Source organism: Catharus ustulatus, chromosome 3, assembly GCF_009819885.2.
Source record: "Catharus ustulatus isolate bCatUst1 chromosome 3, bCatUst1.pri.v2, whole genome shotgun sequence".
NCBI lineage: Eukaryota > Metazoa > Chordata > Aves > Passeriformes > Turdidae > Catharus > Catharus ustulatus.
Window position 1 is genome coordinate 99,514,537 of NC_046223.1, and position 23,579 is coordinate 99,538,115.

Consider the following 23,579-nt stretch of genomic DNA (forward strand, 5'->3'; position numbering starts at 1 on the left):
TCTTCTGACATTTTTATCTATAGTGGCAATAAGCATGATGATTTTTTTTCCTGATTTTTTAAAAATTAACATGTTTTTTATGCATTTGTGTCTTAAAACAAAGAATCAGTTTTGTTGTTAACAATGTTATTGGTATTAGTAGTATTTCAGTGTAAGGAAATAAATATGTTTGTTTTCTCCTTTGTTGCCACAGCCTCCATCTAGATGGGTGGGTGGATGACTGTTTCAATACTCAGACTGGGGGTAGTGGTTAATGGGGTATCCTCTCCCTGAATTGTGGTGTTGTGGCAAGTGGTGTTCTTCAGATGTCTGTCCTGTGACCCATCTTCTTTAACATTTAAAAGAGGGCACAGAGGGCTTGTTTTCAGGTTTGCTGAAGACAGCAAACTGGAGGGTGCAGTCTAGCATTGACAGACACCTAGGCAGGCTAACAAACAGACCGCCAAGAAATTATAAAAAAATAAATTAATAAACTCATCCAACAAGTGCCACATCTTGTACCTGGGAAAGAAGTGCCCCTGGCAGTGATGCAGACTGGGATCTGCCTGTCTGGGGAGCACCTCGTATGAAGAGACTCAGGGGATCCTGATGGGTGGCGAGTTATACCTAGGCCAGCAGCAGAGAAGTGAACATTATCCTGAGCTGTACTGGGAGAAGCACAACTAGGAGATCAAGGGAAGGGATTATCCTTCTCTCCACAGTGCTCATTAGGATGTGTGTAGAATGCTGTAGGCAGTTTAGATTCCCCCAGTACAAAAAAGGCATTGAGAATACAGAGAAAGTTCATTGTGGAGGCAAGAGGCTGTCGAGGGCTAGAATCACTTCCCCTGTGAGGGAGCTGGGGTTGTTCAGCCTGGAGATGGTTTCACCAGGACCTAAACACAGCCTTTCCATGTCAACGAGGGTTCAAGAAGATGGAACCAGGCTCTTTGTAACAGTGTCTGGCTGGACAGGAGACAATAAGCAGAACTTGAAATGGGACACAGTGAAAAGCCTTTCCTCATGAGGACAGTCAAGCAGTAGAGCTGGCTGGCCAGCAGTGGGGAACAGCCTCCATCCTCAGAGGCCTTCAGCCAGGCTGGTCACAGAATTGCCTTGCTTTGGGGCTGGGCTTCACACCTTTCCAGATCCCCTCCTACATGTGATGGTAAATGATGTTTTCTCTCCTAATACAGGAGTCTTTAACTACTCTTCTGAGATATGGGACAAATCCTTACCATTTCTTCTCCATAACATTTTTCAAGATGCTGCTTCTGACTTCCAAGACCACTCACCCCATAGTACTGGGGAATCATAATCTATCCTCTGAATAGTCGGTTTAATGGCTTCATTATCATTATAGTCAGAATTTCTTAAAGGAAGGAGTACTGAGGTTAAGTATTTTTGTCTCTGCATTTGTGAAACAGTGTCATTATATGTAAAAGTTGTAGTATGTTAAAGTTGAGAATAAGGAAAACTCCATGTATAATTACAGGAAAAAACATACTCTGTAAGAGAACTCTGTATGACTAGTTTCAGCAAGTTGTAATTGATTTCTGTCTGCTTTTAGTTTTACTGAAGGGCTCTTTGTGTGTTTATGGTGCTAATGGAATCATTGATTGATTCTCTGTGCTCCAGAGATGTTACCACTCTCACTATCTACTGCCTTATCCATTTGTTGGTCCATTGAAAAGTGTGTATTTTTTTTCTTACTCAAGGCACCTTGAGCCTGGAATTATCATCATGAAAGACATGGGCACATTTTTTCTTAGGGTACAGTTACCTTTCAGATTAAGTGCTATGAAAATGGTGATTATTTTTAAAGTTTGTTGTAAATGTCACTCACCCATTATCAAGGCCCCTAAGTGATAAACTTCTTCAGGCCTTAATAGTTATTTTTCACCCATAGCAGTTGTAAAATGTTCAGTCCAGGTGTCATTGTCAGGTTTTCTCCTGTATTCATATACAAGAAGTCACATAATTTTGAATATTAGTGTGAAATATGTCTAAATGGGATATTCTTTTCTGGGATTTTGCCCTGAGAGAGGATTATTGGTACCATTTGGGCAGATGTTTGTACAGTTTTCTCTCAGAATCCCTTAGAAATGGATGTCCATAATTTATCCAAGCAATCTCTTCAAGGACTTCCATTTCCTTGTAACCGGAATATATTCAAAGGAGAAGATTTCTGAATTATATTCTTTTCTGATTGCTGTATTTGTAATAAATTTTGAAGTACTTGAAACTCACTATTTTCTTGTGTATGCTGTCTTGAAGTGAAATAACCTGAATTTATCTTGAATTACTTACACATCCTATTTTATAGGTCTCTGACCACTTCTAATTTTTTTTCTCTCATGACCCTTTTCAGCTCATTACCTCTTTGATGTAGTGTAGCTGTGAAACAACACTGACATAATACGATATAAAAGGAAACAATATGCTAAGATGTATTAAATGCAACACTGGTGATAGATTACTTCATGGGCATGAAATTTTGTTCCCTCACATTCAGCACATTTAAGGTACTTTCTCTACTACCCGACTAAAGAACTGTCCTTTTATTTTTACTTTTAGGTACTGGCTTGTAAGATTGAGAAAAAACAAATTAGTGGGAATGTGAAGAGTGTTTGCTTTTATTGCAGCAACAAAATATTGATGCTCATATTTTTCTGCCAATCCTGTGTGCTGCATACCTGTTTCCATTCTTTAAGACATGGTGAAGAAGAGCTTTTTTTCTTCCATACAGATACCTATTCTTCCTATAGTGTAACACTTATTTTGCCCTTTATATTTCATCCCATTTAAAATCCATCTGTTAGCCAAGGATATTTAAAATTTGAATTTCTCAAATAAATAAATGAATTTGAAGTAGATGTGAGCCAGGGCACTATGTGGGACTGCCTGAAGTTCTCTTTCTTCCTAATCTTTAGAGATGTAGGAAAAAAGTCAGTGAGTCCAGTTCTTATGTGTCTTCAGCAACTATTCCAACTATTAGTATAATACAGATATGTAATTTCAACAGAGTTAATTTCACTTTAAAAAATGAAATTGGATTATAAAATTTTATCACTAGACCTGTGAGGTATAAATGTTGTTGACAAAATATTATTCTGGAAATATAATGTGGTATTTCAATGGGAAAAAATTTCAAATATCGTGCTTGAGGAATTTTATTTACAAATAAAGAAAGCTCATTTATTAATTAATTTTAGTGGATGTAATTGATCTGCAATGCCCTGGAAGCTATGGATGTATTTATTAAGGACCAAGATCAGCAAGTGTTGTTTTCTACTGGAGAACAAATATAACTCAATGCAGAGGAATTTTTTGCAAGCTATTTCAAAATAAAATAGCAGTGAAGATAAGTATTTTATGTCTGTAAATGAAGTTTATTGTAGAGATACCTACCTTGAAGCATTATTTGCAGCTGTGAGCTTTAGACTGCAGATACAGCACATTGAAAGAGTCATGTTACTTTGAGTAGGGTCCCAAAACATTATGCTGAACAGGGAGTGCTTTAAAGCAAGTACATTGGCTAGGGACCTTCTTAAGTAGTCGACAACAAAACCGATGAAAGGATTCTTCTGTCGTTCTAGCTCCCTCTGGAGAGGAATGTTTTCTGTGGTATTGACAGTTTTTGAGATGGTTTGAGAAAGTAGGTTTCAGTATTTTTTTTTTTTTTCAAAAACAGAGCAGTGTCTATGCTTTCTTAAAAGTCATGGCTGCTGTGATGCTTGTATTACTGATCTTTTCTCTTCCTCCAACCACATAGTAAAGGTGCACATGAACACCCACACACTCTCTTCCTGAAGCCAGTATCTAGAAAACTGTCAGAAATATGAAAATCAACATTTAATTTTTTCTTCTGCCCAAGTGAATTTAAATTTGTACTCTTCTACCTCTCAATGTAAGCACTGAAATCCTATTGAAAAGCAACTCCGTATGAGCTTTCTACATGCTTTTTATTACAAAACATATGATGTCTATATAATTTCGGAGAGTTATTTTGACTTTTCAGTCCTCAGTTTTTGATATCAGTTTTCTAGAATGGCTACTCTATAGACAGTTTTTAAATGAGAAATAGAGATGAACATAGCTAGTAAAAATGTGAGATATGCAGACAAAGACTAAGTTCTCATTTAAAGGTCCTTGTGTGAAGAAACCCTTTGTCTGGACTGGGATTTGCCCACTAGAGTTATGTATGCCATTTCTTTCACACAAAGAGAGAACAAGGGAGTGTGCTGATCTTTGATTCAAAGCCATTTATAATGGTCTAAAAAAAGCTGACTTGAAAGGCTGAGAGAAATCCAGATTAATCTTATTGATTCTGGAAGCAAATAAGGTATTGCTGCATGTCATCTTGGATCACATCAGGAGTTAGATGAAGTGCAATGTAGGTGTTGGATTTTAATAGTAATAGATGAGCTTCAGTCGGACTTCAATTGAAATAGTGTGATGGAAATACTAAACTATTTAATAAGTCACTCCACATATTTCACTTTTTACCTGATCATCTGTTACAAATGACAGTTCAGAGTTTTTTTTCATTGTGCTTCTTCTAAACATATGTAATAATTTCTAGCCAGAGAATTGTTCTGGGTGTAAGATGTATAAAGAGTGCCCCAGAGCTCTGTTCTCACTGTGTTTCTGTAAAGCATGCTCTGGTACACAGCAAAAGTGACAGGGGTCACCAGTCCAGGTGGGACAGTGATGCACAGCATCTGAACAGCAGTAAAATTCAGGGTCAGTGGTTTTTCAAGGCTGTAGTTCTACTGTTTGGAAATACTTCCTGCTGGCAGCATGGTTTTTAGGCAGATGGTACTGGCACAGTTTTCATATGTTGTCGTTCACAAAAATGTATTGATAAGACATTCACACATGCTGAAAATATGAAAAGACTAAAAATCTTGGAAAAATAAAGAAATGTTAGATTCCAAACAAGTGAGAATGATTAAGGCTTTATACCATGACTGAACTTTCTTTTCCTTAGACATATCCAGCAAATACTGAATAGATTTGTCTGCCCACAATTAGACACTTATATTTGAATTGTTATTTGTATTTACCTTGTAACTCAAAGTGGAGAGCTATGACTCATTTGTTCCCTTCTAGATAGATATATAAAAGAGATCAGATATAATCATGCTTTGGAGGTGTCTGTTGCTCACTGCTGCCTGGACAGACTCTAAACAGCTGCCTTAGATGAGGGTTTCTCTTACAAAAACAGGCTGAGAGAATTAGGGTTTTTCAGTCTTGGAAAAAGAAGGCTCCAGGAAGACCTTAGAGCAGCATGTCATTATCTAAAGAGCACCTTCAAGAAAGCCAGAGAGGGACTTTGTACAAGGGTATGTAGTAATGGGACAGGGCAGAATAGCTGTGAACTGAAAGAGCATAGGTTTAAGTTACATATGAGAAAGAAATTCTTCACTATGAGGATAGTGTGGCACTTGAACAGGTTGCTCAGAGAAGCTGTGGATGTCCCATTCCTGGCTCAAGGCCAGGTTGGACAGAGCTTTGAGCAACCTGTTTTAGTGGAAGATGTTCTGCCAAGGTGTTGGAAGTAGATGATTTTAAGGACCTTCCCAGGTTAAGCTGTTCTGTGATTTCTGTACTGTAAACCTTTTGTGACATGCGTTATAGGCTGAAGATACCTACATCTAGATGTCTGCTGACATAACCAGTGTTTGTTTCTTATTATAAACATGGAAGTTTGGTCTTGCCTCCAGCTAGAAAAGGACCTGGATATCCCAAAAAACTCGTGTCAGCTCTACATACTCAGATACCTTAAGACAGCTCAGTGTCTTAAATGGCAGAAGTAACCTACATGGAGACAATAGCTTTGAGCCCAGGGATAGCCCAGCTACATGAACAATTTACCTGAGCAACTGCTCTGCATATCATTCAGAAGTAATTTAATTGTTGTCTGCATTTCCTATTTCTGCTATAAGGGAGGTTTTGACATTCACTTGCAGCATACAGCTACACTAAGTTTAAGTGTCTTAAGCTTAAGCTGATCCTGTTTTTAAAGACCAAAAGGTTTTATTATCAGTCACCACAGACCTTCTAATTTTAGAGAAATGGAAATATTTTTAAGCTAATTTTTCATGTTTAATTTTATTTTAAAATCCCTCAAGCTTTCATTCAGTACATAGTACATTTTTCTTCTTTAATTCCACTACTCTGTTTTTTATACAGTCTACCATTTAAGAAAATATAGATGAACAACTTGATTTTCTGATGGTGCTATAAATATAGATTAATAAACAAATAGTACTTTTAAATATGATCACTCATTTCAGGCCAAGTGTTTTTGTCTTCTGTGCAGTTAATGTAAAGAGCAGAAATTTCATTTGCCTGCATATTTTGACAAATAACTGTAAGAAGTCCTAATACCGCAGTTTTTGTTTAAGAAAATATCTCACTGAATGTTAGTGGGAAATTTAAGAGAATTAACCAGAAATTAAAATAAAATTTCTTTTCTACTACTCATGGAGAAAACCTTGTTTATACCAAATAGTTGACTATCCTATAGAGTTTACTGATTATTAGTCCAGTGATGATGTAACTTAAGAAATGTATGTTAATCTTATAATAAATAAAATAAAATAAATTCTTTAACAACTGGGTTTGATTATGTGTTTTACAATGTGAAAAAATAGTTTTCTACTGTAACAGAACTCCTTATCTTAATGGCAACTTTTATGAAGGGTACAGTTCTTTTTCTGACAGAGTGGAACAAACATCTTTGAGACAGGAACAATATTTCACTTCCCCACTCCTAGCTGAAAATGGAAAATGTGTTCGCATACATTTATACATACCTATCTGTTTCTAGGACATTTTCATAAGTCTTTGTATAAATACAGTCAAATAGCACATCATTAATTGGCACCATTTCTTTGTGGGACAGTACAATGGAGAAATTTTTTAAATTATTTTTTTACACTTTGCATATTAACGTCTACTTCAAAGTCCACCTGGACTGTATTTTCCAGTACAAAAGAGGCTTTTTATGTCTAATCCATTTGAAGACTGAAAAGCAAACCAATTTTCATCTTTCTGTAAATAATGCTCATTTGTATGCTTTTTTGTTTATTGAATGGGATACAGCTTATTATTTGCTATTATGAAATGTTCATATTTGTAAATTTCCTTTGTATGCCTTTCTTTTTTGCAGACTAAAACTGGTATTGCATTGTTGTATGATGAAGTATCTGAAAATGCTTATGACATCCGGCTGAAGCTTACAAAAGAGGTATTAACAATTCAAAAACAAGATGTCATCTGTGTTAGTGGAAGTGATCACAGTGCAAATGTAAGTGCTTCTATATCTCTGTGCTTTTGACTGTGCACTTTAATGTCTTCTGCAGAGGTCACCTTATTGTACTGGAGTGCAAACTATTTTATTGGGTAACAGAAATACAAGTAATTATCAATTGTTGGGCCTTCTGTGCTTACCTGCATTCATAAGTGTAAAAACTGGACCAGTGCTATACATACTTTATCATGATATTTATAATCTTAACAGAAGCAAAAATGTCTATAAATACTAAAATTAAAGCGTTCTTCCACCAAATATAAACTAAGGGAGAAATGGAAAAAGTATTTCCCAGTGAAAGCTTTTGAAGAGTAAACTGATACACCAAAGTTTTCTTCATTTGTGCATCAGACAGGATGTCTGTTCAAGGACATTGAGCTGACTGAGAGAACACTTGACAGGCACTTATTTCACTGTAATTTTCTTTCAGGCACAGATGGAGCTTAGTCAGTGCCAGCACGTATGTGGTGCTTTTTTTAACCAAAATTCAGTTATGCTGCATTTCAAAGCCTGTGGTGCCTCTAAGCTATAGAGAAATCTTCTGTGTGACCATTTGCTAATGTCACTAGGTAAATTGGTGGCATTTTGCATAAGCAGTACAGCAAGGGTGTCTAGATTATCAACATCCATGAGTAATGTATTTAATTTTCTCATATAAATAGTGCTCTTCTTGAGTTTAGAATACTTATACTTTAACTGAGTAAAATCAATTTCATTAATATTGCTGGTGTTTCTTAGAGTGCAGATTTCATAGCAGCCTCCACAAAGGGGGCCAAGGGAGAGTGTTTCTGTCCGCTTGCTGTACTGCACATTTCATGTAAACTTAAAATCTGGCACTGTCAAGTGGGTTTGTGATACTCTGCTAAGAATTAGAAGCAAAAAAGCATATTATGCACATGTGTGTATATATGAGTATGTTAAAGAGTCTGCCTCTATAATATGTAAATATTTCATTCCTGCTGCAGTAAGTATTTAAATAAGTTTTTTAATATCATACATAAAATAATCTGAAATAGCTTTTAGCAATTTGAAACATTATGTACTTGTCCATGGAATTCTGTGGAACATGACTTGTTCTTTAAAATTTTCAGAAAGGTTAATCAGTGGCAGGCATGTCCACTTCTGGTTGGTTTGCTGTGATAAGTATATGCCGTGTTCATCAGCTTTGCATATACTTTCTGCTTCACTGAGAAGCATGAAAAACACTTTTTTTTTTAATTTTTTTTTTTTTTCATGCCAGGCATTGCCGGTATATGCTGATAAGTCATATGCAAACCAGTTGCAAGAGTCATAGCAAAATATAATGTGACTTCAGTATATGGTGTCCGTGCATGTAATTATACATGATTGCTGTGGACTCAATGGTGTATAAGTGCCTTGTGTATGAATCTCATAGAAAAAGAACCAAAATTATATCCTACATAGTCCTAGGTTACTTCTGGATTGAATCAGCACAAGTTGTTGCATCTGAGAAAACACTCTATCAAATCTGTGCATGTATTGATCAACACCAAAAACACAGCAGTACATCTCCCACCCAACATTCTCAAACTCCAACCAAAATCATCAAAAAAAGCCACCCCAAACAACCCAAGTCTGCCTCTTCCTTTTAGTATCAAGATTTGGGTTGATTTTGATGCCTTTTACTCCTACATTTTGTGGGCACCCTAAATAGTATTTCCTGATGGAAGACAGGGCAGGAAGACAAGCTATGACAATATTTAAGGAATTAAATTGTGAAATAAATTCTGGGAAGTAACAGACCTTGCAGAGCAAGCATAGCTGGGATGTGCAGCCACCGAATACAAAATGACTCCAAGTTCCTTGGATGTATTTCATCACCAGTAGTGATCACTGTGGCAAAGAGAAACAGTTTTTCCTGGTTGGAGATGTAGTGTTAATGTGTGAAAGTAAGTGAATTCTTATTTTATTATAATTAAATTAAGAGTAAGTATATTTCAGGTGGTAATTTAGGTTAAAGTTGCAAAGTATTACATAGCTCTAGGTGTGATAGTTATTCAGAAGGGATTTCTCCTGCCTCATACTATTGAGAAATAAGAGTGGGCAGTCCTGCCAAGATGCCCTTTCCTAGAAAACATTGTTAACATTATCCTTATTTTCCATAAGTTTTCTTACTGAAGACTATGAAAACTACATTTTAAGGGTCTGTTTTTCTGTGTCGCTTAAAAAATCTCCCAAAGGTCCCTTTCTGAAAGTGTTATCTGCAGGATTCTGTTGTCAGACTCTAATGAGAAAAATGGCTTAGACTGTCTTCATGACCATAACTCATCTTTTTCTGCATTATACTTTGAACCAAATAAAAACTTCGGGACAACTAGCATTTAATATGAACTCAAATTGAGTGTAATGTGATATATTGTTACACTCAATTCGTGTAACTGTTGTTAACACTGTTAACAACACTGTCAACACTTGTTTTTTGCTTTGTATAAATTTCTAGTACATAGGAGTTCAAAAGCAGAATTTGAAATCAGGCTGAAATAGCTGGTAGTTCTCTAGCACTGAGTTTGGTAAGTTTTACAATTACAGTTATATGACAGAAATTCCAGTGATAAATACTTTATATTTCAAATGGTTAAAGAGGATAGTTTTTATCTCTGATCTATATGATTCAAGATATTAATAGAAAATTATAACCTGAAAGGCAATGCTATAGAAGTCATAAATGATCACATTGTCTTACTGATTTATTCTCCTTTCTCTGTACTTTTTCATTCTCAGATACTCATAGTTAATCTTTTTTTTACACATGGCCATTCATCAAACTAATTCATTTGCAAAAAAATAGAAATAACTTTTGCCTTCTTTTTGTACTCACCTCACATGCATGGGATAAGAAAAAAAACTATGTGTAGAATGACTTTTCCTCTTTGGTAGGATGTTTGAATGGAAAATTATTGTAAAGAAAAGTTCTGTTTCTGCTTGTGGAAATTGTTTTTCTCCAACCACTTATATGGGACGTTTGTGGGATGTATTTGCTTCCAGCCTCCCTTTTATTCATGGATTCATTAATCCTGAGGAACACTGAGGATGGGATTTGCAGCTGTGCATATTTAGCTGCACTGAAGACTGGCAAACACATCAGTGATCACTAGAGCTACTGTGATAAGTTGGACTTTCAGCAATAGGGATTATACCCAAGGATGAAAGACTCTTACTATAAAATACCTTTTACTACCATCATCTAGGTCTATTCCTGTTTCATATTTTGTCATCTACCATTCATTTAAGTGCTACTTTTAAGCATTGAGAAAGCTTCACCTTTGATGAGAAATTTTATACCTGGCTTACTGCAATTTAATGACAGTTCAGCCCATTTCACTTCTTTGTGCAATCTTAGACTTGGAAGAGAGAGTAATGAGAGAAAAACATGGTGTATATAGAAAAAAAAAAGGTAAAATCAGCTGCTTTTTTTTGGTATTCAATTTTTTCACAGTAGACAAGCTGCTTTTAAGTATCTCTAAAAATCCTTCTGAATTTGAGGATAATTAGGGAAGTAATATTTTGCAGTGCTTTTTAATATAATATTACATTTATAAAAATAATTGTCTATATAACTATTTATAAATATATTATTTATATTTATTTGCTAAACATGCAATCATTCCATCAAAGCACATTTCAGATATTCAGACTTGGCAAATTCTAGTGCTCTAAGTAAGTCTTCATTGACTTGGCGTTACATTTGGTGTGTTCAGATTTTAAGGATTAAGGAGAGCGTATGGGTGCATCAGAACCACAGTGGAAGAGTTGTCCTCTCTGTGAGACAACATTTGGAATGTGTCAGGCTCAGTCTTGGGGTAGATGATGAACAAATTGAGAGTTTAGGAGTTAGGCTAAAAGGACAGAGTAGCAAAGGTGACTCTGTTGTGGGTGTTTGCTGCAGGCCCCTGGTCAGGAGGAGGGAGTGCATGACACCCTGTACAGTCAGCTCAGAGCAACCTCACAGCCACAGGCTCTGGTTCTTGTGGGGGACTTCAACCACCCTGACACTGCTGGAGAAGCAACTCAGAGAAGCACATACAGCCCAGGAGGATCCTGGAAAGTATTGGTGGCAACTTCCTGACACAGGCAGTGGAGGCTCCCACAAGGAATGGTGTGTTCCTTAACCTGTCACTGAAAAATAGGGAGGGTCTTGAAGATGTGAAGTTTGGAGGCAGCTTTGGCTGCAGTGACCATGAGATTGTGAAGTTCAGTGTAGAACAAGAAGCAGCAGGGCAGCAAGTAAATTGTAACCTTCAGCCTCTTCAGGGCTGGAAGGCAGACTTTCCCTTGGTCAAGGAGGATTGGGTTAGAGAACACCTAGCAAACCTGACATCCACAGGTCCAGGGGCCCAGACAGGATGTATCCACAAGTGCTGAGAGGGATGCTAAAATTAATTTCTTACATACAGTACCTCATCCTTAATATTCTTTGTTTTTCATCCATGTATATTGCTTCATCCTTCTCCTGTTGACAGTCCACAGTTTTATGCTTCTCTTCTTTTCATAAGCATTTTCTTTTTTTTATTTTGCATTTCATTTTTGTAAGGAAAAGATCAGAAATCTATCTGGTTTTTCATCAAAATTGGTCCCTTTCACAGAGCTGAATTGTCTTTGAATTGGTGAGGGGTCAAGCAAAGAGGTTTTGAATGCAGGTGGACGGCATCTTGATTGGAAGAAGACTCCTCAGAGGCTTATTTGAGTCTAATAGAATTAGTATAACAAAAGTCTTTGCATGCTGGATACTCAGTGTTCCAGCTGCACAAGTTGTGTCTTAGAATGAAGCAAAGTAGGTGAATAAGGAAGAAAAGCAGCCAGATAAGTTGTTCTGTTGATTAAATAATAGAAACGTGTCTGAAAATACTGTTTAAATCTCTGATGAGATTTCTATGGCTTTTCCTGTATAATTTAGATGCTAATAAGGACACAGAAGAATGTTATTTTGTAAAACCTCTACGGAACAGATCTTCAAAAAAATGTAAAAGTTGTTTTTTTTGTTTTTTGGTTTTTTTTTTTAACCCAAGGAAATTTCTGTCTAAGGAGCTGCTAATATTGCAGTTTTCCCAGTGACTGTTCTACCATTGCTGGTGAGGTATTTTAGTCCAAAATTGTTTTTTTAAAAAACACTAATAATGAGCAATCTCTATTTTTTTCTATCTTTTTTGAAGCATCAAGTGAATGATTAAGAATCTTCCTTTTGAAACTAAGATCACTTTTATGGTGAAAATACATTATTTAACCGTTTGTTGTTTATTTTCTTTTCTCTGGAAAGCTGACCTAGATACTTAGAAGATAGCTATCAAGTAATTCCTTAGGAACTTTATTAGGACAGATAATATGCTTGTCTTGCTGCCAACCTGAGAACAGTTAGAAGTTTGCATCACAAAATAAATATGAATATTTCTCAACATGATATAAAAACTTTATTATTAAAGATAGGAAGAATAAGTAGCTTTAATAAAAGGCTGATAACTGTAACAGAACAGAAGAATGCAAAGGACACTTTGAATATCCCTGAAAAAAAAAATCTCTTCCTGAAATGTGGAAAGGGTCCAGCTAAGAGTGAGTACGTACTTATGCAACAAGATAAAAGAAAGACATCACAACTTTGATAAGCCACACATACACATAAATATATGTGTCCTTTAATATTGTACATATTGACATTTCAAAAATGTCACTTTATATCAATGATTTTGGAGTGCTTCAAGCAGAATCGCTTTCTGAAATCCTCAAAGTACATTATTCTGACAGATAGATAGATAGACAGACAGAGAAATAGATACAATATTTTTTCTAATGAGAGATCACTTACCATAAGTGCCAGTGTTAACAACCTGACTATAATGATGTATTAGGTAGGCATTGGCTGGTGGATATAAAATTCTCCTAAAACACAGTTACAGAAATAAGCCCTGCAATTGCCTTTTCATGTTGCCCATTAAGCTCCAGGTGTATCACTACCTATGAACAAGTACCAAGACAAGAAAGACCTTCCCAGACATAAACTTTTCTGTTAAGTCTTTTTTTTTTTAAACAGAATCTACTAAGCCTTGTGTGTAGAGCTACCTCATACCTAAAAGATGGGTGGATATTTGACCATATAGTTCTCCCCAATACTTTTGAAAGCGTCATTCAGTTCACAGCTAATGAAAGTATAGATTTTTTTTTTTGCAGCTATATTATTCATTGTAGCTATTATAAGTACCTGCTACCAAATATCTCTTCTCTATACAGTTGTTGACATAATGTTCTTTTGAATGGTGTCTGTGTCTTCCATGGTTTTTATAAAATTTTCTGTTGTATCTACTTTTCAATATATTCCCTGTCTGCCATCGTTCTTGGATTTCCTGAAATTTTCTGCCTCACCAGTTGACAGCTTGCAACAATAAAAGGTCTCAAAAAGATAGGAGTATTTCATATTGGTATTCTGTCAACTACAGTTTTATTACTTATTCTGTCTATTAAAATGCATCCTGAAATTTTATGTGGAGTACTACTTTGTCCTCTAATCTGCTAGAAATATGATACAAAACAGGCTGTTGTGCCATGAGGGGTACATAATTACTTCTGTATGGTAGCACACCTGTAATGAGTGATTGTTATAGAGTACACATCAAGAGCTTTGGAACCCACGAGAATAAATACTTTCCAGAAAGTTCAGGTGCTATTAAACAAAACAAAACAAAGTTCTAGTTAGAAAGCAAAAAAAATGTTAATTGAAAAAAAAAATTAACTTCAGCTTTGCTGTCCAGATTTATAATTAGTAAGACCGTCTGAAGAGTTTTCCTTGCTTGTAATTAAATAAAATTACACAGTCAACTATAGTATTGTGTTTTTAATTTTTTAACACTGATAAAAATGTCTGTCTCACTTCACTCTAAAACCATAAATAAATTCGTATGGAAAGAAAAAATTATATCTAAGCTTCAGACAATCAAAAAGTGAAGTAATTTGTTTGTATGTTTGACTGTGATATATACAATGGGTTTTCAGCTGCATAAATGCATTACATTAATGTCACAAAAATATAAATTTGTTTATGTTCCCACAAATATTGCAGTTCAGTCTTGGCAAGATGTTTTGGAGTAGAATTTTCTTCTTGCAAAGCTACTGTCCAAATCTCATAGTCATGGAAATTTTGTCCTTACATAACAAATTCAGGATTGATTCAGACCTAAAGTCTGCTGAGCTGACTGTCTGTTGTTTTTCTGACAACAGCTGTTAATGTTTCCTTGGCGAAGCTAAACAGGGCGAGAAAGTTATGCTTTTCTAGTAATAGCAAATTATATATGATCATAGAATTGAAATAAATTTTTTTAAATGATCATGATCATATTTAATCATGCTCAACTTTTATCATTTTGCTTCGCAATTTGAACATCTTGAAAAGAAGAAAGTTTTTGCATTTTTAAAGATAGCCTTTACTAAATTATTTTGTAGGAATCCTTTAGGTACAAGTTTAATACCTTCCTTAAATAGGAATATTTTAACCTATGTAATAAGCAATGCTATACACTATTAAAATAGAAATATCAAGATTATACCAATGTTATACTATTAGATTGCTTCATAGGGCTATCTATCAATCATGTAAAAATGCATGTTCTCTCTATTTGAAAGTATAAGATGTCAATACGTAGTAGCCTGCTTGTCTTTTTAATAAAATGGCTAAAGCTATCCACATAGCAGCTTTCTATTTGTTGTATGATCATGCTAAAGCAAACTAAAATGTGGAAATATTTATTCCATTGTCTCATCGTGATGGGATATATTAGGATAGTTTATTTTCAAGCTGTAATATGGATGGAGTAAAACAAGAATTAAGTACATTAATTTCACGATTACAAGCCGCACTAAATATAAGCTTCATCTCCGGGTGTCGGCAACATTTTGTTCTTTGTCCGTACATAAGCCGCACCTGATTATAAACCGCTCTGTCATTCGCAGCGACAAAGTTGCCAAATAGTAACAGAATTGTGGGATCATGGGGTTTACTGGCTTGGCTCGGGCTGTGTGGGCTCGGCCCACTTGGTGCTGCCGATGGGGCCAGGTGGCCCAGCTTGGTGCTGCCGCTTGGCGGGGCCACTTGGGGTTGGCCGCCGCTGCCGCCAGGCTCGCTCGCCCCAGCCCGGCACTGCCCCGCGGTGGCAGGCAGGGATGGAGCCCAGCGGCACTCGTGGCGGTGGCGGAAAGCAGGGAAGGAGCCATCCTGCTCCCGCAGCGGCAGGAGGGGACCTGCCTGCTCCTGCAGCAGCAGGCAGGGGCAGGAGTCCCCCACCTTCCCCCAAGCCACGGGGATGGCAGCACGGAACCCCCGCCTCACCCCCGGGTTGCGCTGCCTGAAGGAGGGAGCCCCTGCATCCCCACCCTGTGCTGCCGACACAGAGCCCGCCTCCACCCGCCACGCAACAGAGTAACCAATTTGTAACAATCGCACAATCCTGGGTTTTACCGGCAGGTGCTGGGCTCGGCACCTTGGCTGCACTTCCGGGGTTGGAAATTTCAGAAAATTTTTCACATATTAGCCACTCCTGAGTGTAAGCCGCATTTCCAGGGTGGGAGCAAAATTTTAGTCAAAATGGTGTGGCTTATAATCGTGAGATTACTGTAAGCAGACAACTGTTAGTTCCTGGAAAGCATCTCTTGGGAATGAATCACTGAATTCAAAGTTAGGGATGTACTCTGATTCAGATCGGATCTGGACTTTGTCAGCAAGTGTGATCATTTTGATCAAAAGTTTTGGTGCAGTTCCAAATGATGAAAAAAACTGTGAAAAAATTTCCGTTAGCATGGATTTCAAAGAAACTGAATTATATCAGCTGAAATTGAATTGTATAAACTTTTTGATGTGTAAGGTACCATGTTCATAATCCAGCAGTTTCCCATTTTAGCATAGACTACTGTACTACAGTGTGCATGAGAACAGAAGCAATTTTGAAAATATATTAAATTCTTACTCTTTTTTTTTTTTTTACCATATGTATCATTTTTATCCACCTAAAATGAAACCAAAAATCCAGATTTATTTTGTTTCACTTTCCCCTGAGTCAACATGAACATATGTCTTGCATGATGAGTGTTAAAAAAAGAAATATCTATATATATCAAAATAACTAGTTATTATAATATTATGGTCTTGGCTACTGAAATAAAAATTTGTATTTATCCAAATCAGTGAAATTGTAAAACAGACAGAAAGTATACATATAGGAGTAGTCTTATATACAATTTCTAATGTACAGAAAAAGAAAAAAAATATTTTATCTTATATGTTCCAGAATTGCTATAAAGATCGCATTCTATCCACTGCTGTTCAACATGTTCCAAAAAAAGTTCCCACCAACTGTATAATTATTTTCAACAGATGAAGTGCTATTATTATGTTGTCAGGCACCGTGAGTTGCACATTATTGAAACGTCAAATTCAGCATACTGTTAAACATATGATAGGTTTCTCTAGAAAAATATTGATAAAGGTTTATCTTCCTTATACACTTAGATCTGAAATGTAAAAATTAAACATTTGAAGCAATCACTAGAAGTTTTGCAGCATATGCTGGAAAAAAAAAAAAAAAAACCTCAACAGAAATCTGAAGATGTAGACTAGAAAATATTGAGTGTTTTGGTTGAAAAGTTAGAACCAATAAGCATGTATGATAGCTATGAAAATGCACATATCTGAGCTCTTCGAATAGTTTTCCCTTGTCAAAGGAAAAGTATGTACAAATTTCTGTACAGGAAGAATCACTTCAGATATGGAAAAGCATACTGAAGTCTAAATACACAACTCACAAGTTGTGCTCTTTGTGATAAGGAATTAATTACAGTAATTTCACGAATACAAGCTGCAGCAAGAAGACTAAAATTTTGGTGGAAACCCGAAAATGCAGCCAATATTCCGGTGCGGCTAATCTATGGACAAAAATGTGATGTCTGCCCTTACCTAGTATCATGCTGGTCCAGTCCCAAGCCAAAACAGTCTGAAATCCATGGTTTCCCGTTGTTCCGACGATGAACCAATCAGAGAACAGCTTATTGCCTGCCTGTGGATGGCGGCGTTACTGAGGGGCGGGGGTTGTTATTGGGGTGAGTTACCTCAGCAGATCGATAAAAGTGTGTGATATTTCTCTGTACTTTTTAAAGCGTTTTCAGTCTTGTGCGGCTACGGGGCTGGCTGGGCTCGCAGGGAGAGGGCTGGGGGAGCCTCTCTCCCCGCAGGGAGAGCAATGAAGCGGGCAATCGGCTCGCAGGGAGAGGGCTGGGGGAGCTGCTCAGCCCGCAGGGAGAGGGCTACAACGGCCGCTCCCCCCGCAGTCGCAACGGCTACAACGGGGCCGCTGCCCCTGTGGGGCTGCGAGGGCCAGAGCGGCGCTCCCCCCGCGGGCCGCGGGGGCTAAAACGGGGCCGCTCCCCCCGCGGGCTGCGAGGGCCAGAGCGGCGCTCCCCCCGCGGGCCGTGGGGGCTAAAACGGGGCCGCTTCCCCCGCGGCCCGCAAGGGCTACAACGGCCGCTCCTGTGCCAGCACGGAGCACGGAGATGCGGCTCCGCTCGGAGCTCAGCTGCCTGCCCGCGCGGCTGAGCGGCTGTTTAAAGGCAACGCGGATCCATTGGGAATGCTCACAAAATGACCACACTATTGTTCCTGTCTTTTTCGGCTTGTAAATAAAGGGTGTGTCTTTTTTCACTTGGAAACAATGTTTCCGAGGTCGGCAGTAAGCCAGTAAGCCCCAGCGATCCCGCGATTGTGTTACTAAATGACGATTTTGTGAAAGTTCGCTGCGAACTAAAGTGCGGCTAATATTCCGGGTGCGGCTTATCTATTAACAAAGGCAACAATGTTGCCAACACACCAGCAGTGCGGCTTATATTCCGTGCGGCTTGTATTCGTGAATTTACTGTAAGTGCCTCTAAATCAATGCTAAAAGATACTTCAGAAGTGATCACTCAGATTCTAGACTACTTTTAAGAATTTTTTTTAAAGTGAGAGCCTATGAACATCTTTTATGCTGATTCAGATATTGTATTTTTACCTAAATTTATTTTTTCTACAATTTTTTAAAGCACAGAACTGTTACACTTCGTAGACAACCAGTTGGTGGCTTGGGCTTAAGCATAAAGGTATGGGTAATGTCTCTTTTCTTCTTTTAAATTTCAGTATGACCACTTCAGTGTTGAGATCTCATGGTCAATACGTCTCTCTTACAGGGTGGTGCTGAGCACAAAGTGCCTGTCGTCATATCAAAAATATTTAAGGACCAAGCAGGTAACTTATGCTATTTACTTATATAGTGCTGTAGTTATTAATAGTTTCAGGAATCAGTTTCTACTTCAGTAAACCAGTTATGTTATAACAAAATATTTAATGTTACTTGCAAAAATGTTGTGTATGCCAGAGGAAATCTATTGATGTGCTTAACTTTTATAAATACAAAGGATAAGAAACCAATTTTTTTCCCCACACAATAATTCATTGCTGTATGGTCTGACTAACAGTGCCTAGGTGCCTGCAGAGAGTGATTTGTAATATTTATTATGGTGAAGGTAACGAAGTACTAAACCTACTTATACTGCAGATCTTTTTTTTAAGATATATGATCTTGCGAATCTGGGAGAGGTGCTGTTATTCAGTACAGGAAGAAGATAATAACACAGATATTCACAGTGTTATTACTCTTCTAGTATCAATATAACTGGAAATTAAGTAAGAGAACATGTCCAAATTTATCTCACAGGTGACATTTAGGCAACATTTCTGATTCTAAATTCTAGTGTTAAAATGTAAGTGAAAACAATCTGGTAATATTATTTAAGGGAAAATAAGATGTGTTCTACAAATATGTGCTTTCTCTCTCCATTTATATAATATATATATTGATACACAGACATGCATACCAAAATAGAGATGTATTTACATACAACAGAATATCTGTAAAAAGTTTAATATCATGAGAGGAAGTGTTATATGTGATGGAGAGATGAAACTGATGCAGGTTTATCTAAAACTAAGTTTTGGACTGAAAATCTGTGTAATCATAATGTAGATAAATCACCAATGGACATTCATTACACAAGGTACTAATAACAGTGAAACTGTGACTATAAGAGTGGGTTTTAGTTAAGCAGTGAGATTTGTTGCTGCTTCAATATATTGAATTTTAAAAAATAAAAAAGGCTTTATTGTCCAGTAACATTAGAAAATAAATAACCTACCTGATAACAAAGCAATTTCTTATCAGGCATTTTACTGTTTTCTATACTTGAATAAAATGCCTGAATGTGCATGAGTAAAATTCTCCTTAATAACCAAAGAGCTGATTTCCTAAAATAATTGATAATTTGTGATACTTTTAATGAAATTTAATGCCTTTTATATAACAACACTATAAAATCTTGTTTACAACCTTACTTTGTTTGAATATAGTACTATATTTTGGTTTCAAAGATAGAACCGCAATATAATAAAACAATTGCTTCTTTTTCAGACCTCCATAACCTTTGTGCTATCTAAATAAAATAATTAGTTGTCTATTCTTGTACTACTTATTTTTTTCAAAAATCACATAAATGATTTTATTGATACTGACCTAAGCAGCAGCTGACAGCATCTGTGCTTCAGTTTTTGAAATAGGATGAACATTTCAATAAGATTTCATCTCATTATTCCACAAAATCACATCCATAGCAGCAGTGCTTATAAATGTAATTCTTATAATTTTGACCTCAGCTGTGACCACTGTGTTTATAAATTTCAAATTAAGTTATTCTAGATCGCTCTTCCTTCCTGAACAAGTTCACTGAAACATACACAGAAACTCAGTTCGAAAGCATAACTTCGCATTTCTGAAATACAAGATTAATTGGTCACTCAGCACTGGAGACTGATGCCCAATGCATTGCAAATCACAATAAAAAATATCCTGAGTTTTTCCTGAGCACATCCTCCTCAACAGTATTAGAGCAAGTGTTACTAGTTCCAATGACTCATCACCAAGTTTGGCCTTCTATATTTTTTCTATTGATTCTGTCTTCCATTCCAGCAAAGGCTACTTTTTTTTTTTCCTACCCCCAAAGCTTTTGCTGAAGCTAATTGCAGAGGGAAAAAAGTTCTATGCCAGACAAAATGAGAAAAAGTAAATGCAAACTTTAAAAAAACATATAGAGTTATAAATTCAAGAGTAAAGTGATATAATGAGCCACAGAGTAATTTTTATCCCATAGGAAATTATTTCACTACCAAAACAAGGATTTTTTTCCTACCCATATACTAAATCATCAGTTGTTTCAGACTATTAGCAACATTGTTGATAATCTCCTAATATAAAAAGAATTATTGATGTTGAAATTTCTCAGTAATGTTATATAAGCCTGATTCAGGCTGGTTTGGGGTTTTTTTTTTTAATGTAATTCAATATAGGATTTTTTTTCTTGTGTTTTCCTTTTGAAACTGGCTTAAGATGTAGTACATTGTACTAATTGATTGCTGATTTGCTATTAGTTTCTAGGTGTGTAATATTTTTTTCATACGTGCTATGATCATATTAACAGTTTATTTAGGGCACATCGTACTGTGGGCTTATAGTCAAATAAATGTAGAGTCCTATCCTTAGATCTATGTAACTTAATGTCCTGAGCTTGGGCAGGAATCATATCAGTCAGGTTTATTTGTTGTACAGGGAATCCATCAGATCGATTAAAAATACTTTGGGGAAGCTTCAGACACTTTATGTGGATAAAGTATACAAGCTTTCATGTGTTTTTATCTTTCTCTGTGTATTCCATTTTTGATTACTAAAGATTCTTTGAGTTTGTGGAATCTAGCTGGTGGAGGTTGTAAAAATGAATGGATTTTGAAATCTAACCCTGTTCTATGTACAAGTGATTTACCACATATAATCAAACAATAAAGTACTGGTTAAAGTACTGATTTGTGTTGCGGAATTAGCCAGTTAGCAATCACATTTTCATCTGATGCAACTTTTCATTTTGTGAGACCTTTTGCAATAATCTGACTACTGCTGTGAGTTTTGCTCATAGCTCATGTAATATGTGGAGTCAGACAAGCAGCAATGATGAAACAAAGCAGTCGGTTCAGCTCATGAGGTGTGATGAAAATGGGTAAATAAAATTTTAAAAAGTCCAGGGGAATAGGGTTAGTTCTCATTGTGCCAGTTAAATTAAAAAAAAAAAAAGGCAATCTCCATTAAGAGCCAAAATTAATTACAATCTTATTTTGAATGCATTTTCCCACCTTCTGTAACAAAAGTGACCCATAACTCACATTCTGCTGTGTTGAAAAATTTTCTGTTTTATTTTAAGACCATTTCTAACTGATGCTGTATACCCTGGCAGGACAGGAATGAACTCCAGACATTCAGCAACTGAAATATTCTTGGCTTAAAACCATGTGCTCTGCAAACACAGACTGTCTCCAAATATCACATCCTGGCCTCCTGCATTCAGGACCATCTGGAGGACATGGCATCAGTTTGATGAGGGCTTTTATCAGTTTCACTTACATGCCAAAGATGGATTGGTGTGAAATTGTATGTGATACCTCCTCCATGGATACCTTTCTGGGTTTTGGTGTTGATTCCAGTTGCCAAAAGGGTACAAATGTGGTAACCCAGCCTAGTCTGAGCAAGCTGTGGGCATGATGTGAGGTTGCATTGAGCTGCACAGCATGGCTGTATCCACTGATGTTTTTAATCCCTACATCTGTATCCACCTTAGTTTCATTACCCTAGGAGATTCATTCCACTGAGCTAGCCAGTTCAATATTAAGGATGAGTTAAGCACAAACAGAGGTATTTAGGTTTATAAGGCAGCCAACATGGATCAAAAATTTGTTACACCTTGTGCTAATGAAGGTGAAGAGCAAATACAAGGCCAGCTTTGAACATACAGCTTCATTAGAACATAAGGCCTCATTAAAATATAAGACAATTGAAGATGGGTGTTGTTTAATTTTTGGACATTTTTTCCTAATATCACTTAAAATTTTCTTCAGGCTTTTTTTAGCATTAATATTATTTTATAACAATCTTATATTATCTTTGACAGTGTTATTTTTCTATATTATTAGAAAGCTAATGATGGATGAATTTACCATTTTCATTGTTCTTTCTCATGGACCTACGCCTCCATATCTAAACTTATTTTCAGAAAGCATGGAAGAACATTCTTAACATTTTGGATTTCTTTTAAACTGTTGCCTTCCAAAGACTAGACAGGCCATGAAAGGCAGTACCTAACAATAGAAAGAACATCTTAATGTGCTGTTGAAAATCACTCAATAAGTAAAAGCAAGGTATTTTCATCACTCATTCAGGATTTTTTTTATATTCAACCTAATAATGTATTTAAGGTCCAATGTCTGTCAATAAATGAGTTAATATAGTTGTGTTTTAAATCACAGATTAAAGGTTTTGCTTGCAGCAGGTCTATCTGCACAGTCATGACTGTAGTTATGTCCAATTCATGGAAGAGAGAGGAAAATACATCTGGATATGGTGAAGTTGTCTTTTTTGTCCTTAATACTAATTTTTCCAATCTTTTTGTTTCATCCATTTTCCTAACTATTCCTTTATATTTTCTTCATGCAGTTAAATACTTGTGCATATATTTAATGTTGAGGTTGTGAATTGAGAGGTCTGTGAAGTCAGTGCAGCTAACTGTGTGCTTTAAGAAGCATTTTTTGTCATGAGACATAGTACCTTGTATGTTTCTCATATGATTCAGGAATTCAACAAAAATTGAGTGAAAATATCTACTGTGACCAATCTTGAAAAATATAAAGACATCAGATTATCTACAGACTGAAAACTGCATAGAGATGTACATCAATTAGCTAGTTGTAAGCAAGTATTTCCAGAGACTCTGTTCAGTAAATTTACCATTTCACTACCTTGGAAATTTTGTTAAATTTGATACAGCTCTTCTTCAGCCATAGTGGATGGGGAAAGTAAGCAAAACAAAGCTAGAATTACTGGTTCTTTTCCCTTCTCACTGAGTGCAAAATAATTTTTCATAGTTCATGGCTCAGTTTGAGGGTTGTTTTTTTTTTGAGATTAGAATGATGGATCATTTACATTTGGGAAAAATTTCCAAATCTAGTATTCTCTAAAGTAAGATTTTAGGGTTTTTTACTGATTATTTTCATACCATTGCATCAGCATAAGCCCTTTTAGGTTCTACTTTCCTTTGTTCAGTATTACAGTAATTTCACGATTATAAGCCGCACTGAGTATAAGCCGCACTTCTGGGTTTCAGCAAC

At 36.4% G+C, this 23,579-nt stretch overlaps 1 protein-coding gene across 4 annotated transcripts in view; it reads left to right on the top strand.

The window, feature by feature from the left end:
- The window catches only part of SNTG2 (syntrophin gamma 2), a 218,087-nt gene that overhangs the window by 81,855 nt on the left and 112,653 nt on the right, over window positions 1-23,579 (top strand). The window contains exons 2-5 of one of the 4 annotated variants that reach the window (XM_033056798.1): window positions 7,160-7,297; window positions 13,676-13,698; window positions 18,373-18,424; window positions 18,512-18,569. In XM_033056798.1, the coding sequence (XP_032912689.1) occupies window positions 7,160-7,297; window positions 13,676-13,698; window positions 18,373-18,424; window positions 18,512-18,569 (271 nt within the window). Of the gene's footprint in view, window positions 1-7,159; window positions 7,298-13,675; window positions 13,699-18,367; window positions 18,425-18,511; window positions 18,570-23,579 lie in introns of those variants that run through there. The other 3 variants (XM_033056799.1, XM_033056801.2, XM_033056800.1) reach the window with 3 other exon arrangements.